Below are 17,849 nucleotides of genomic sequence, written 5' to 3' on the forward strand. Positions count from 1 at the left end.
GTGAAATGTATGAACGAAAAAAGTGTAAAAAGGATCGAATAACTGAAGTTTGTGCACATATCCTCATCTGCAATAGAGGGTATCTCTGTTTGAGGCTGCCCCTTATGAGGGGGGCGGTTCATCATGGCTTAGCCCCCATCGTTGATTGCACTGTAGGTGGCTCCATCTTCCTTACCACCACCAATCCGAATTCCCAGTCCAACTGCTGCCCCTTCAGCTCCTGAACCTGCGCTTGATTGTTTAGCTGTTGTGTCTGTGTATCCATCAGATACCCGATTGTTTGCCAGCCCCATGGACGAGGCTTCGGATGTGGATATGGATGTGGATGTGGATGCGGCCGAGGTGGAGGTGGAGGAGGAACACTGAGGTGCAGCAGTCAGACGCAGACACACCTCATTGATTTTATTGTGCTTTTTTCGCATTGAGGCATTGAAAACGCTCATAAAAATGCCCACACAATGAAAACGATGATGCGGCTGATGGTTCTGGGATTACGATTAGGGCGGGGGGTTAACCTGTGGTTTGCCTCTTCAATGGACAATGGACGATGGCCAGCAGACACTTATTCGCTGGCAAAGGAGTTCCACATCATCCACAGCAAATATACCTATTCCAGGGCCAAAGAAACCTGATGTCTATTTTAAGTAGTCCCCGAAAGCGGCAGCTGCTGAAAGAAGGCAAAAGATACTTTTGGCTGGCTGCCTGCTCCCATCGGATTTCGCCTGGCTGTTTTTGGAGATAGACTGTCAAAACGGGTACGTTTTAGTGCGATTCCCTTAATGAGCTAGCTGGCCGGGCAAATGACTTTTTGTAACTCGCACGCGGCTCGAATGGAAATGAAATGAGAAATGAGAAATGAGAAATGCATTTTCGAAATGCCAAAAAATGCCCAAAAAGCCGAACGCCGAACGCCAAACAACGCACAACCGAAAAAAGTTAGCATTTTGCAATTTTCCTGGCCAAATGAGTTTTTGAAGTCTAGACCCGCTGGCCTGCTGCAACAACATTGTTACCGTGTCTTGTTGCATCCTGCTGGCCCCTATTTACCCCGCACCCCCCTGGTGTTAATTTGTTAGCACGCTGCACTCGGGGCAGACAGTGATTAATTACACAACAAAATGCCAAAAATAGTGAGGCGAACATTCAGCAGCAGCAAATTCAGAAGCAAACTTAAAGTTAATTAGTTGCCGTGTCCAGAAATAACGCACTTTGTATTCCAAATAGTTTCGATACCCCAGACGCGTGATTTATTTCAGCACTTTCCGTTCAGGCTTTCAGACTTTCACTGGCCACTGGCCACTGGCCACTAGCCGCTCACCTGGCGGGCGGGAATAAATTTTAAATTCTGGCCCAACCGCACTTTCCGCATTAAATCATTTCCAGGCCATTTCACAGCCGCCGTTGCCACCGCAATGAAATGGCGCCCAACCACTGAGAGCCAGCAAATTGCACCGAAAGAAATGCAACTGCAATCGAAGCGGAAATGTTGTATACATCGCTATAAATATGAAAACAAAAAAGAATTTCTATGAAATCACAGTCGTATAAAATTGCTGTGATGATTGTCATATGATTTCTCCCCGTGCATACTCATGCAGCATTCAGACATTCATTCATCCATTCGCTCGTTCATTCATTCGTGGCGATCCGCAGGTGAGAGCAGCCACGTGGAATGCCCCACGCCGTGAATTTTGGCGCTTGGAATATGCAAAAATTACACAGTCGAGTGCATCAGGTGGTGGGATGGGTGGTTCGATGGGGCTGCTGCTGCCGTGAAGTGGAGTGGTGCAGTCTGGTGGTGCTGGTGGCCACTTCAAATATATCACGCGTGAAGCCTCCTGTCTGCCGCTTGATTGACAAACGTTTTTCCCCGCCATTTTCCCCCCCACCCGCCAAACGAAAGGTGCATCCGGCGCGTTTAGAAAAGATAAATTTAAGTAATTGTCAATATTTCAAGCGGTGTAATTGCTCTGGACTCGGTCACTCCTGCGGAGAGATGCAGCGAGAAAAGCGACAGCATAGAATAAATCCCATTGCAGAAGTACACTCAAACATTTTCGGCCTTTCCCCACCGCACTTTTCCACATTCCCACTTTTCCAGCTGCGGCTTTATGCAGTTCTATGCCATTTTACACTTGACGTTTTACCAATTTCGAAGTTCTTTTTATTGTGAGCACCCTGTAGTTGAGGAAAATGGCATATAACTCTGACAATATAAATCTAAATTCCAAATGGTGAATTTAAAGCTATTTTAAGTGACACAACAATAAATGAAAGTATTACCTATTGAATTTTACTTTTGATATGGCAAGCTCTATTGATATTTTTAAGACTACAGGGTATCCCTTTGTTAGTAATCACCATTACATGAACTGCACACAGTTCGATTTTTTTTGCTGACACTTTTCGTTTTTTATTGTTGGTTCTGATCGTTTTTTTTTTTTGCTGAGTTTTTTAGCTGCAGTGCAGCAGACAATTTTGTTGCGTGTTAACAACTGCAACAATTTAGGTTTAATTGATGCGAGCTGCAGCAGCAAGTTGAAGTGCCGGACTCGAACTCGAACTCTTTTTGAGCCCCGGGGATTCCCCTGCCATGTTTTTTGGCTTTTGTGCAACTTTTTCGAGCGCTTTTCCGTAAGGTTTTTCTGGCCGTTTCCGCTGTGACGAGAGCTGTTAGATAAAAGCTATTTACATGTTGTTATTTATGATTTTGCAGCTAAAATGCTCGGTGAATTATTCGTTTTTCGTCCGGCCTCAGCTTTTTTATTTATTCTCCACTCGCCGGCTCCTTTGCCAGCTTGTTTACACCTCGAAACTGGGATAAAAATACATATTAACAACATATTTTCAGGGAGCAGAGGGATCCACGACTTCATTGAGCACTAATCCATGTATGAGCATGTTACATTGGGGGATAATAGCCCGTTGGTGGAGCCCATCCTCTTAGGTTTCAGATTCAACTTTATTACTTTCCGCTGACTCATGAGAGTTCTGCACAGAGAATTGCGGAGAAAGAAAGCGAAACTCATGCAAAGGTTGACTTGATTTATCGCCACTCTCCACATGCGCTTTTTGGCTTCGTTTTTTTTATGACCTACGGGGCGTATGATGAATATGTAATGGCAGTGTGTTATCCACTGCGTTGAAACTTTGATTTACTAACTGCGAAATAAATATTAAATTTTCAATTACACAAAGGCGACTGCAGGACAACTTTGGCTTTCGCTTTTTCCATGCAATTACCTCCGGAGTCCAGACCGGGTTGTCCTGCCACTTCGACAGGACAATCAGGACATGCCAAGAAGCCAGGAAAACAGGTCCTGTCGAAGCGGAGCACCGGTTCGACTTGCTTGCAGTTTGTCTGGCCATTAAAGGAAATTGTCTGTAAAAATGTGGCCGTATTTCTTTTTGCAAGGTACTTAAAATTAAATTATTGGACACATTAACGTCTTGACTTTGCTGCAACAGCAGTAGTAGTAGCAACAGTAGTCGCAGTAGCAGACAAGGCCAGACATAGTGGGCGCTTTTGGGTGGTTGATGGACGCAGTGGGTGGTGGTGCACGTAAATGCCACGTAATGACGTCATTAAAGCTAGTGAAATGTGCTTTTATTATTGTGCCGTTGGTCGACCGACCAGACTCCGTAGAACGAACACTTTCCAATGCCCCCCATTGCACATGCTCATTAATCTTAATAAAGTTAACTGTGCGACAAGTTTATTAAAAGCGATCCACTGGCGCCAAGGCTCAAGGTGTTTCACAATTCTTTGATTTCAAAAGCCAGACGGGCGCCTTTAGAAGAAGCCAGCAAAGTGCCCAGTCATCGTGATATAGCTAGTTAAACCTGGATATCGAGGACAACACATGCTCATTAGCATAGGCTAACGAAATGATTAGGAGTTTTGTGTGCCATCCAGCTTTCCATCCACTTAATGTTTCGCCACCCCAGTGTCAATTTCCCCGTCTCCAGAATGGAAAATCGAATCAATCAAGAGGCTGAAAAAACAGGTTCGATTATTATGAATGCCTGGAGAGAAATATTATTTCCAAGAAGCAACTCCTGCTGACAAGCAGCAAATTAGGCGTCAATAGAATTAAATGGCAAATGCAAGCGCGAAAATTGTTGATGCCGCTTATTGGATTACAGCCACTTTACGTGTGCGTGGCCTTCGAACAATGTGCAAATTATTTAGCCAATTTGCGGAATTAGCTAAACGCACAGCGCACAGCAGCCAGCGACAAGTGACAAAGAAATTCGCGGATATCAATCGAGGAATTTCAATAAGGAGAGCCCACCACTTCGCAGGACTTCGCTGAGTCTTGGGTTGAGGCCTTTAAATCATCGGGTACTTAAAGCCTGCCCGCAGCACTCGAGAGTCAAACTTTCTCATGCATCCCTGTTTGGGACAGGACACGTCACACACACACAGACGTACACTCACACACTCACACACACTCCCACACACTGCCACACACGCGCTGAAACTAAGCAAAATGTCTGCAACTGTTTATTGTTGATAAATTGCTGCTGAGGAATTAGTGCGACTGCGACGATGATGGAAGACCAGGACCCATCCTGGAAGGCACTTTTCTGCGCCGGACTCTTGCTTTTCTACTGGCCTGTCCTGGACACTAACTCTGCACAGAGCGAAAAGTTAATTAAGTTACAATATTAGAGAGCGCTCAGTGTGACCAACGCGTAATAATTACATTATATTTCGTATACTACCAGTGTGACCTTGCTGCAAAATTGTGTGTCACAATTAAGCTATTATTTTTATAGAACTTTGTCGATCTGAGACCCAAGCCTTTTCTCTCGCTGTAAGCGCTCAGCCTTTCCCACCAGCTACACCTCACACTCGCCAAAGAGTTTTTAGAAAATGCAAATTTCGCATACTCCCGAAAGTGAAGAGATGGAGAACTGGAGGCCCGCAAATCTTTATGCCTGCTGGACTGCAGAGTGACACATGTCGGCAGCATAGAATCCGGAATCAGAGCGCTTTACTTTTTCTGAGCGATGGCCAGAGAGCCACAGATACGTAATATCCAGCCCAACCTCAGTCCCCCTGATCTCATAATAAAGTTAGCTATGCGGCCCCCCAGAGAAAGTTTTCGGTTTGTTTTGGCATTTATTTAGTTTTAGTTTAGTTTTCGGAGTGGAATGATATGCAAATTTGAGTAACTGCAAAATGCAATTGAGGTGCCTGCATAATAATCGAGTTGGCCACATCCTTTCGTCCTTTCCACAGAGAAAAGAGTCCTTAAAGTGGCTTTAAGTGCGGCCGCTTGTGTCCACTTAACCTTAAGTGATCAGGTATTAGCTGGGGCTAACTTCCTTCAATAAATCCCTGGCCAGCAAATCGTCGAGGGCATAAATCTTGCACTGTCCACTTTTGTCACTGACCGGAAATGTCCAATAAATTGTAATTTTTCCCTAAGCTTTTACTTGTTTGCCTGCGGACTGTGGATGGCGGACTGTGTGGGTTGCAGCTCAATCATCGTTTAATATTTATGTGCTGTTCGATTGTGAAGTTTATTGGATTTGTTGCTCTCGTCGGGCAGGACCTCTGCTACGATAATTGCAGCGTTTGTCCTTAGGAAGTTGCAGGTGTGTGCCCGGAATTTATTGAGGCTCCTTTTTGGGGGAGGCGATGGAAAAAGAGTCGATTTCTGCTCAATTGGCTTGTTTAGTTGTTATTTATGGGCTTTCTTATGGGATCTACTTGGGTTTCAGGGGATGATGGTGCAGATAATTGCCTGGTTATTGGTTGACATTTGTTTAGTTGGTGTTTTTTGTGCCCCAAACGAAATTGCGAACTCAGCTGGCTCTAAATAATTCTGTGTGATCTATGAACTCGAAATTAAATTTACAAAGCCTTTCGATACTTTCAAACTGTATATTGAGTTCCCAGGAGGACAAGAATCTTAACGATTCTATTTTATAGATATACAAATATATTAAGATAATATAAAAATCGATTATGTACACCATTGAACTTTATAGAACAGCAATTTACCCCCAAATAGTTATTTCGCTGTAAAACGAAATGTTCTAAATGTTATCAAATGCGAAATATGAACAATAATGGATATAATGAAGCCAATCCTGATTTGATGGGTTCCACAGTGGATTGATTGTACCTTCATTAGGCGGCAAGTGTTGCGGATTGCCTGCATATGTTGCAGATTTTGGGGACGGGCACTGAAAGCGGCCCACAAACGTGTCACATCAAACGGAATTGATTAAAATCTAAAATGAAATAGTGCTCGGACTTATTGTCGTTTCTGCGCATCTCGGATTTTCGTATTTTCAGTTTCAGTTTCAGTTTCAGTTGCGGATTCGTTTTTGTTATTGTCGCCGCAGCACGTACTCAACGATTGCCCCTAAAAGTATGCACACACCCACTCAAATGCGAATCCTTTTGTGCGACAGGGGGGTTTGGCAATTCAAATTTCAATCAAATGCGACCAATACTCGTACCTTTTGGACACACATGCTGACCACAAAGTATTGTATCATTTGCGAGGCTCGGGGACATCTATCCTCTATCCTCTACCCTTAGCTGCCTTAGCTCCCTTCAAACCCTTTGCTCCTTCGAAATCAAATCAAAGGCCAGAGCAGAAAGGGTGCAACTATTGCCAGAATCAGATAAAATTTTCATTACCTTATGGCCGCACATTATCGGCATGCGGCCATCGTCTCCGCCTCCGTCTCTTTGGTCCAGGACTCCGGATTTCGGTTCATACTTGGAGACTCTTTCGGGTCGGTTCGCCAGGACACAATGTGCTGCTGATGACGTCGAGTGCTCCTGCAGTCGCCGCCGCTGTTGTTGTTGTTGTTGATGATGCTTATTGTGTGAGCCATAAAAAACAAGCTGAAAAAAATTAAGTTGAAGAGGTCATTTGCAGACTGGCGACGTTAGAGGTACTTAGTACTATCGAAAAAATATAAGTTGTTTTATATATTGTATAAAGAACCATGTTCAACATTAAAGCAATTCCAAGAATTATGATTTTACCAAGAATTTTATAAATTTTATGTTAGGGTATGCAAGTATTTCTTTTTGGCACTTAGGAGTTAAGCATGATCTACCCCTTCAATGAGCATAACAGGGTATCGAGAACTCGGCAAAATGAAAAAAGTAGAGGTGGACCGACAGCGGCGACTTTTTATACAACAAACGACAAACGGAAAGTGTCCAACAGGAAATAAACAGGCGACGGCGACTCGGACTTGGCTTTGGATTTGGATTTGGATCTATGCTCGGACCACGTCTACTTCGCCATCGCCATCTCCACTGCCACCCATCTGCAATCTTCATCTGCTGAAAAAGAAGACCGACACGGATTCGAATTCGGACAAATCCCAGCGTGCAGCGGCGAGAATAAAAAGGGTAATAATTTTATCTAGCATTCAGATCAGACACACGTCTGTCCGACTATAAGGTCCTTTTTATTCCCCCTTTTTTTTCTACTCAGTTGCGGTGGCCACTCGAAACCTCTGTCAACAGCCACTTGCAATTTTGCATGAGCCAGCTTATGAATATGCGAACTCCCGCTACGAGTGACCATTTCCCCGGCATTTTCTGTAGATTTTCGTGGATTTTCCCAGTTCGTTCACCGCTTGGCATTCAATTACAAGTACCTTAAGCAGCGGTAAGCTACAGTGACAAACTGTGGCCACTGAACGGAAGGACCTTCCAAAGGACTACAACTATTTCCACTGCTGTACGTGGCCCAATCTATCAACATAATTGATGGCATCGATTAGTCACAAGTCGTTCCGTTTTTGGGCAAAACTGGTACGAAGAGTTATAGAGGGCTCAGTGCACAAATCGGCGATTAATTAAATATTTACTCGGCTGGCTCAGCGAGCCAATTAATCTGGCACGGCGATCCGTATCCGTATCCGAATTCGCATCCGCAACCGTGGAATTATTGTATATCTTTGTCTTCGACTAATGAACTGATGCGGTGGCGATAGATGGAAAACTTTAAAGGGTTTTCCCTGCTGCTCTTCGCTTTTCCAGCTTTCTGCCCGCCATTTGTCATGCATCTCGTGTTCAACTGCACGGAAAAAGAAAACTCTCGACTACCAAGGAGTTTTGCTTTCGGGCGGGGGGCTGGGGCTCTCCTTCCTCCAAGGATATAATTTATAATTTTCGCAGGCCGAAAAGGGGGCGGGTATGGGTGTGGTCGGCGTTGCAAAGTGCGTTGCTCATCATCTGGCCAACCCCCTGCACTCCGCCCCGCAACAGGGGGGCCATAAACACACCAGGGGCAACGGCGGCGTCGCATAATTCCGCCATAGCACCATGGCATTTTGGCCAGGACGACACTGCCACCTTGGAACTGAAGCTGCACTGCCATTGGGTAATAAAATCTTTGTCCCTTTAATAAATACTCTTAAAGGTATTAAAAAAAAAGGCATTCTTCAATTGATTGATTGTTCTGAAGCATGGCTCTCAGCCTCATTGCCATAAATCATAGAAATATTTGTACAAATTGCTACTGACTTGTGGTTTTAATATGATTAAAGGTTTTTTTTCAGTGTAGTCCCAGACACATCCGTAGTCATTGCCATTGTCGTAGTCGCTGTCGTCTCGTCGTGTACCTTGGTGTCATAAAAGGAAGCAGGCCAAGAACTGCAGTAGGAATATTGGGGGAACATCGGGGTCTGAGTACTGAGTAGTGAGTTCTGAGTTAGTTTCCATGTATCGCTGCCCTGTTGGCTGCCTGACAAAATGTAAAAATGTGGAAATGTGGAAATGTCCTGCTGCTTGCTCGCCCGAGTTCAAAGTCAATTGTAATTTTTATGGCCAAGTGCTACGCAATATGAATTACATCGACCATACACTTTCGCATATCTGGGGAAGCACTCGCCTGTCAGGTGGAAGTTCGTAGTCCAATGGAGCAGTTGTAGCAATCGCTCCTGCAGAGTGTTTTATAGTCGAATATTTGGGGTTTTCCTAGTAACGTTTGACTTCTTGGCTCATAAAAATGGCCACTGCAATGTGTGCGAATTTATTGGGCAAACAATGGATTGCAAGGAAGACAAAAACGTTGGAGACACTTCTTCTCCCGGTTGTCTTGCCCAACGTCACTCTTAATTATAACCCTTTGGTTCGGCTTATCTCCTCCAACAGACGGAATGGAATTAAAAACCTTCTTTTCACGTACTTTTATTAGATTAAGAAAAAAATTGGTCATGAAACTAGTTGAAAAAGGTGGAAAATGCAACCCCTTGAAAAAATCATGAGCGTGCTAATCCTTTTAAATGGCTTAAAGCCCGAAAAATTGCTGGAAAAATATTTCGAAGTAATGAGAAATCCGTGCCGTCATTATTTTGATGGCTGATTCAACCTGACGATTCCACGGGACCCCTTATCAGCCCATTCCCGCCCCTGCAGATGGAGTTTTGAGCTCTTTTTTTTTGGGGGGGATGGGAAAGGGGCATTTTTGCTCAAGAGTTTTCGGACAACACGTTGTTTTCATTGCTCATTAGCGGCGACAGCGCGAGTTTAATTAGCAATGACGCAGCGCCTCGCAAAGACAGGAAACCCTTTGAGAAGGGTTCGGCCAAATTGCTTCCGGCAGTTACCAACCCTCGACTCGGCCACTTGCTGGCCATCCAAATCTAAATTCACAACAACACCTAGGCGGTAAGAAAATTGAGCAACACTTTGATTCAATGAGCGGCCAAAGGTCGAAAGTTGGACTTCAAGTTGCTCGGTTTCCGAGGACGTTGGTGTGGGGGATTTCCTACACCGAGGGTTGCTCCAACTAATTGCCTTTTCGACATGCATTTAATCTCTATTAGAGCGAAGTGATAGAAAACTTTGCCAGCATGCCGACCCACATGTGGAGCGGTCTTCATAAATTATTAAGGGGTTCGGGGGAACTCGATTGTCCGGCCCTCACTTTTGGCATTTAAAACAAATTGTTGTTCGACGCAAGTTCGATTATTTGGACCCAGGGGGTGGCAGGAAAAGCGGAGAGCGGAAAGCGGAAGGCGGACAGGAAAAGTTTCCCTGCAGTCTGTCTCTCGGTGCGTTGATAATGATGGAAGTCATCACATGTGAGGAGGAGTTTTCCTCGGCTTTTTTTTCATAGAAGGTGTGAGCATGCTTCTTACATATCAATAACGTTTTAGGTGGTTGCCTGGCCATTTTACCCAGCAGCTGTGTCGACTGCTGATGACCTTTTAATCGAAGTTGAAGCTCTTGTTGTACTGGCATTACCATTTTTTCGGAAATCTTATTCCATCAGCTTTGTACTGCTAATAGCCTCGCCGGAATTTGCAGCCATGCACACAAAAATGCAAATAAACGCGACCGCTCGGCATTCAATAACTTGCGTTCTTCAGCGAAATCAAATTTTACGACGAGCCACGGGAATCCCTTAATAAACATCTGCAATCTTTGCTCGAAAGTAGCGAATTCCAACCCAGAAGCCAAAGGCACCACTCCCCAGTCAACCGTTAATTAAACCCTTTTCGGCTGCTGGAAATCTGTGGGAAAAGTTTTTCCATTAAAGGAAAACCCAGCCAAGGCGGCCGCAGGCTACGAAATCAAAAAGTAAAAATTTATGAAGCGTTTAATTGAATTAATTAAAAGCAATAATACCTTGAAATAATTGCGCCTAATAGAAAAACTTTGCTACCGATTGCCAGTGGAAGTGCTGAGATACAGATACACTTACAGATACATTTGCAGATACATGGCAATGGGAGATACAGAAACAGATGGGTTAGATCTTGGGTCTTTGTTTCGGGCGACTCTTGACTGACAGAGTTATGCGACAAATCCTGGCTCTCAGCCGCACCAGCCATAAGTCAAAATTATCAACAAGATGGCCAAGCCAGGAGCAGGACCAAAATCAGGATCAGCACCAGGCCAGCGGCAGCGGCAGGACCTCCTCCAGCCAGTCGTCCTGTCACGCACGTAGGCCACGCAACATTGCGAAAAATATGTCTTTGATGTCATAAATCAATTACGAGTGGGATTGCCGCCACGTTGGCAGCAAGTTTTCCAGTCCAGGACCAGTATGCGAGGATACACCAGGATTTGCGCCTTCATCGCAAACAACTCGGTAGAGGTGACTCCTCCTCTGAGATTTTTCCTCCCTCTTCCTGGTGGTTTTGAGTCTCGAGTTTAAAACGTGACTAAATTGAGGGAACGAAAAGTTCTGCGACTGCCAAGTCACCGAATTAAGTGGCGCAAATGAAGCGCATGAATTCCGTGCGCTGTTTTGGACACCAGTCTCTTAATAACACACTTGAGCCATGTGCTTAAAATAAATACAGTAACTGGTAGGCCTTGCTCTTTAAAATTCTACAAAAATTAGAATGCTATAAAGCAGCTCAGAGTAACTTGGGTAATTTTTTAAGTGTATTTTACCTATCCTATCGCCGCGCTTCCGAGCCTTTTGTCTCGTAATTATGTCGCACACATGGCCGTTGAAGGAGCAGGGGAAGATTCATCACCTCGAGTCCTGTCGAGTGCTAAATGTCAACGTGACATGTGTGAGGATATGAGGGGATTGGCATACAGGCATCCAGAGATCCAGAGGCCTGTGTTAGTTTATCAAACATAATTAAGAAGTTCGGCGAGGGTAAAGAAGAGCCGGAGAGAATAAACAGAAGTTTAATTATTTTGCAAGTTGCTGCGGCCCGGGGCAAAAGCAATTGAGCCATGGAGCTCACCTTTTGACTTATGATGTATTGCGTTTGCCATGACAGCTGACAGATGACAGCTCACCTCCTGACAAATAGTGGGAATAGCCAAAGGATTCACTCGGTTCTTAAAGCTCAGAACACTTCCTTAAAGAGCGCACCACTAATTACGAAAAGTTGAGAAACAAGTTTTCCAGAACATTTGCATAAATCAAATAATTAGTCACGCCGTCTATAAAGAGTAATTCGAATGCCGAAGGAGTAGTCCCAACTATTCCCAGCCCAAAAACTACTGTCCACTGCGAGGATTCTTCTTATTTTGGTCCTTAATGTCTCCCCGCGGTGTTGTTAGAGCCTCGTCTTACACGGTTTCCGGCTGCAAGAAATCCTGGGGAAGGTGTCCTGCCGGATTCCTTCTCTAATTTATGCGACATTTGCTAGTTTGCCGTTTTGGCATAATAACTTCTAATTCACCTAACCCGACTTTCGACCCTTTTTGGGTTGCTCTTGCTCGTGTGAAGTCGATGCGGAAGTCTCAACCACTCAGCACTTGGAGAGGCACTAATTTATGGTTTTGGGCATTGAAATTTATGGACAGAAAACTGAGCAAAAATCCAAAACACTCGTATTTGTTTCAAAATAACGGGTGTTTTTTTTAGAGGTATAGAACTTTAAATTGCAATAAAACAACGATGGATTATTCGATTGACATGAATTTTATTGACATGAAAGATAATCTTGTGGCATTACATTTTAAATATGATTTCTGGCATATGACCGCCACGGCTGGCTCGGATGTAGTCCAATCTGGACGTCCAATTTGCAATGACTTTTTCCAACATATTTGGCCGTATATCGGCAATAACACGGCGAATGTTGTCTTCCAAATGGTTTAGCGTTTGTGGCTTATCCGCATAGACCAATGACTTTACATAGCCCCACAAAAAGTAGTCTAGCGGTGTTAAATCACAAGATCTTGGAGGCCAATTCACAGGTCCAAAACGTGAAATTAGGCGGTCACCAAACGTGTCTTTCAATAAATCGATTGTGGCACGAGCCAGCCGTGGCGGTCATATGCCAGAAATCATATTTAAAATGTAATGCCACAAGATTATCTTTCATGTCAATAAAATTCATGTCAATCGAATAATCCATCGTTGTTTTATTGCAATTTAAAGTTCTATACCTCTAAAAAAAACACCCGTTATAATGCCAGGCCCAAGGTGACAAACACTAAAAGTACTGGACTGGTCTTCTGTTTTTGGTCGAAAATAGAATACTCTGAAACAGTATTTCTTACGATAATAACATGTATCGTTTATTGGCGTACCCTCATAAAAAACTAAGAACAAAAGAACATCTTTAAAGTCAGTGAATAATGACATGACAAAAATAACTTTTATCGAACTCCGCCAAGTGGCCCAAATAAGTTAAATCAATCTGGAACCGATTCCGCTCCATGCTAATTAAACTGGATTTTTACCACATCTGATTAATCACACAGTTCACTAACCTTTCCAGACACACAGGGTATCGAGAACAAATGCGGAACTTGTCGAATAAATTACATAAGCGGCTCAGTATCTTTTGCTCCTCGGGTTCTTTGTGGCTCTCTGGAAAGTTCGCTGCACTGGCAACTATAGTATATAATATTTTATTTATCCCCACGCCCCCTTTGAGAAACCCACCTCTTCGCCTTAGGAAATTGTGCAACTTTTTGTTTGACTCGTTCTAAAACGGAAAAACTCGTTTACAAGCCTCCAAAAAGAGTCGCTGTTTGTTGGCTTTGCTTCAATTTAGCACTTTTATTAGCAAGTATGAGCGTCACACCTGGTACTTCCAGATGCACTTCAAGAAAAGGTAGCTTAGATAAATATATGAATGATTATATATTGTAGGAATATACTCAAAACTGTTTGCTCCATGCTCTTTTTATTTGCCAGTTTTCAGATTTAAATGAGCATTGATATGTAAACCTCTTTAAGTGAATAGTAATTTGAAATCTTTGGTTAATTGTAGCTCTGTGTTCGGTACTTGCTTCTCAGCGGATTCTCGATTCTGACCGCTTTCGCTCGGCCATCGTATTTGGTAATCGGCGGCAGAGGCAGCAACAACTGCGATGGCCAAGTTCAGTGGCCTCCAAGTGTGTTGGAACTGTTTTGGCCAGCTTTTTGTGATTGGGCTATTATGATTTGTTCTTGTGCCTCGCCACTCGATGGGCCTGAAAATCTGGGTTAAGCGTGGTCAGGTAAACCCGTAGATACCAAGATTGCCAAACTTCATGCCATATCACCGCGAGGCTGTGAGGCAATGTACATCCCGTCTTCAAACGCAAGACCATCTGAGTTTCGGGGAAACGGGATTGCCACACTAACAAACTTAAACTGCGAGGAGTACAAGAAAATGCAATTAACCGGCCAGAAAATCAAATGTCAATCACGTAGTGAGTCGCTGATGGAAACCTGTTGGCTCTCTAACATTTCAATGACTTTGAACTTTTGTTTGCGCTTGTTTTCAGTCAGTTGTTGTGCAGCATTTACATATTGATTGTTGGCATGACCCATTTGTTTGGGCCCTCGAGAGCGGCCCACGCCACTTCCACTTTCGTTGACTTTCTTTGTCCATCGTCGATCAGTCGCTTAATCAAATAAAGCCTCCCTTCTGTGGCCCCCTGGGATCGCCAAGATTTCCTAACCAGTTTGGAGCTTCGTTCTCGCCGGTTCGTTCTCGGCTCTGGCTTTCATAAAAAGTCTTTGGCCAACTTTCTTGGGCTTCATTCGCGTTTGTCGTCACCATGAAAGCGGTTCTCTGCGCGATTTTTGTCACTTTGCTGGCCGCCTTTGGCCACGGATTGCCTACCCAGTTGGAGGATGAGAATCAGGGATCCTTTGCCGGCCAGGTTTCCCAGCTGATTGCTCTGCAGCTGCTGAAGTTCAACAAGGACATCGATGCCAATCAGGTGCACTCTCCATTGGGAGTAGCCTCCATTCTGGCCGTTTTGGCGGAGGCTTCCGAAGGCGACACCTACTCGGAGTTCCAGCAGGTCTTCGGCTACCCCAAGGATCGCACCAAGTTGAGGGATGCCTACAAGAGGATCCTGGGCAGCTACCAGAACAGAGATGCTGCTGTGGCCCTGCCCTCCTTCCAGACCTGGTTGTACATCTACCGGAATAACAGTGCCCGCGAGGAGTTCAAGGATCTGCTCGAGAAACACTACTACGTGGATGTGAAGGATATCAGTCGGCAGGAGTACGACTGGAATGAGCCCAACACCTCGCTGCAGCTATCGGAGGAGAAGGACAACACAGATGCCACCGAGGGCAGCACCGAACAAAGCAACAGCAAGGACGTCATTGGATTCGAGACTCTGAAGCGAATTAAGCTGGACGACGAGGACATCCCAGCCATACCAGCCGATGGCTATGGCCAGGAAATCATCGACAAAGAGGCCTCCAAGTTCGATCGCGACGTGGATGACAAGCAATATGTGGAAAAACCAGTTGCCCAGGCTGAGGCCGAGCTGCTGCAGAAAGAACAGAAGCAGCAGGCGACCACAGAATCTGAGTTGGAGTCCCAGCCCGAGGAAACGACCACTCTGGCTGTGGAAAAACAGGAAAAACCAGACGTGGCAGCCGAGGAAAATCCAGCTGAAAAGCAGCAGAACAAGCGCAGCGACCAGGAGGAGAGCCAGATCAAGAACCTCGAGGAGAACGAGACTGTGCAGGAGGAGGAGAAGCTGGCCAAGATCATGGCAGCCACCGCTTTGACCGCCGGTGAACCCGAGAAGGTGCGTCTGCCCCTCCAGAAGCTGGAAAACGCCGTGAAGTCGGCGGCCAAGGATGGCGCTGATGAAATCATGCTTGCCCTGGAGTCGCATCTTCCATCTGTCAGTCGGGTGAGTGGAAATCTTTAAATCTAATCAGTTTGGTATAAGTACAATTCATTAAAATCTCTTGCTTTACCTATAGGTCAATGGCGCACGTAGCTTGTTCCAGCTGGATGACATCACCTCGGCCCTAAGTGCCAACTCCGTTACGGGACGCTCGGCAGGATCGAAGTCCAAGATGCTGCTCTTCAACGGACTCTACTACCGCGGAAGCTGGGCCAATCCCTTCTACCAGCTGCGAGATGGCAGCGACGAGTTCTTCTTCATGACCAACGAGGACGCCATGAAGGCTCCAATGATGCATGCCCGTGGCAAATTCCAGGTGGCAGATCTTCCGCAGGTCAAAGCCCGAGTTCTAAGCCTGCCCTACGAAACCTCACGATATGCCTTGTGCATTGTGCTGCCGGATGAAACTGAGGGACTGAGTGATGTGATTTCCCAGCTGCAGACGAGTGACTTCCTGTTGGCCAAGAAGCAGTTCCAAATGAAGGAGCTGCATGTGTCGCTGCCCAAGTTCCAAGTGGAGGAGACCTCCCGCTCCGAGGCAATGCTCAAGCAGATGGGCCTAAAGAAGGTCTTCTCGAGGAGCGAAGCTCAGTTGGGCTTGCTGTCCGAGGATCCCGATGTCCACGTGGATGAGATAGTCCAGTTTGTGAATGTTCGCGTGGACGAGGGTGGCAGCAGTGCCAACTCCTTGTCAGCTGCCACCATGCAGGCTAGAACTCCCAGCGTGGAGTCCACAGTTCTCCCAGTTCCCGAACCCGAACCCGAACTGCCAGGCGTGGAACGCTTCGAGGTGAATCGTCCTTTTGCCTACTTCATTGTCGACTGCCAGGAGCAGTTCGTCCTGGCCTCCGGCAAAATCTACACGCCCGAGTTTAAGGAGGATCTGCCCTCAGTTTCCGTCGAAGTGGAGCTGGAGCAGTCTTAGTCTGCTAACTTAGTAACTCATAAGTTTCGTAACGAATTTTCACCGATCCATGCAATAAACGTGCACAATTCATTTTCCAAAACAATCACTGAGTTGCAGCATTTTCCCAGCGCAATCAAAACAGCAATTAATTCACTTACAGATGAGCAGCAACAACCCCCGTGAATTCAATTGTCCGTCCGTAATGTGAAATGTATCTGAGCAGGGCATCGCTAATTTTGGAAATTTGTCTTTTGGGTGACGAGTTGCGGATTCGATGCTCCCGAAAATTCTCAGGGCATTCGAGCATGAAGCGCATCCGTGCCACGTGTCCTGCGAACTCCTCGCCGGAACGAAAGCTGACAGGACTCTTCAAGTGGTCAATGGGCTGCAATTAAAATTCTCATTAGAATGCATGATGTCTTACTATCTGATTCTGATTCTGTTTCTGTTACTGGTCCTGGTTCGCAGTCTGGCCAGGAAGTGCGAGCCCCTTGTTTCCTGCGAAAACCACCGAAAACGCATGCGAAAAGCAAAACACAACACGGAGTAAATGTGTCTGGATGTCTGAGAAGCCATAGAAGAAATGCTCGAGTATATGTACCAAACAGGAGGGGGGGACATCTGGGGGACTGAAGGTCTGGAGCTGAAAGTGGCGCCGGCCAGGCGGGCGCCAAAAAGCAGAGGTAAAAACAGGAGTAAATGCGTGCCATGATTACAGCGATGACGACTTCCACCCCGAAGGAAAAGCACGGAAACTCAGACGGCGATGCCAGGGAGAGACGATGATGTTTCATCTTTTCCACATGAAAACTCACGTAACAAAAATTATGATAATCATAACTTTTCGCCCCCGCCACGCATCTCCACTGTCCACAAGTGCCTTTGTTTTGTTAGCCGGACAAAGGACCCATCGAAAGGTAGACCTTGGACCATAGAATGGCGTCTAGTTTTTCTGCCGTCTGGCCATTGCTCTATTTTTATGAAGTCTTTGCATATAAATCAATGTGGCCCGATATGCAGAAGAGCAGAAAAAGGTATAAAAGATTTATGACTCTGGTCCGCTGGCGAAAGAGCTCGTTTAAATATTGTTTAACATAATTTCGTGCAAACCCAAGTTCCAAACGCCGAACGGCGAACTCTTTCAGCGAAAGCTACACCCACATGGAGATATACAGATTAAACAGAGTGAACAGAGTGGCCATAAATCCATCCATCCACTTGCAGCAGCGACAAACGCACAAGATTTATGGCACTGCCTCAAGTCTAATTACAAGTCAAGTTTGTCGAATTGAGAATTGGGGAAACCAGCGCAACAAGTGTGGGAAATCGGCGAGCCAGCTGTTTTCTCGGAAAATCTCCAAAGGGAAAAGCACACCC

The 17,849-nt window shown here is 45.4% G+C and overlaps 2 protein-coding genes across 3 annotated transcripts in view; one reads left to right on the forward strand and one right to left on the reverse strand.

Annotated features, from left to right (window-relative positions):
- The window catches only part of LOC120452925 (prolyl 4-hydroxylase subunit alpha-2-like), a 30,602-nt gene extending 23,831 nt beyond the window's left edge, over window positions 1-6,771 (reverse strand). For both annotated transcript variants that reach the window (XM_039637391.1, XM_039637389.1), the window contains exon 1: window positions 6,665-6,771. The gene's annotated coding sequence lies outside the window, so the exon portion shown is untranslated. The remainder of the gene's footprint in view (window positions 1-6,664) is intronic.
- Window positions 6,772-13,962: 7,191 nt separating this feature from the next.
- Window positions 13,963-16,839, forward strand: LOC120452920. Its single transcript, XM_039637383.1, has 2 exons — window positions 13,963-15,568; window positions 15,642-16,839. The coding sequence occupies exons 1-2, from the start codon at window positions 14,468-14,470 to the stop codon at window positions 16,488-16,490; spliced, it is 1,950 nt and encodes a 649-aa protein (XP_039493317.1). The 5' UTR covers window positions 13,963-14,467; the 3' UTR covers window positions 16,491-16,839.
- Window positions 16,840-17,849: the final 1,010 nt, after the last annotated feature.

This window comes from Drosophila santomea, chromosome 3R (assembly GCF_016746245.2).
Source record: "Drosophila santomea strain STO CAGO 1482 chromosome 3R, Prin_Dsan_1.1, whole genome shotgun sequence".
In the NCBI taxonomy this organism is placed as follows: domain Eukaryota; kingdom Metazoa; phylum Arthropoda; class Insecta; order Diptera; family Drosophilidae; genus Drosophila; species Drosophila santomea.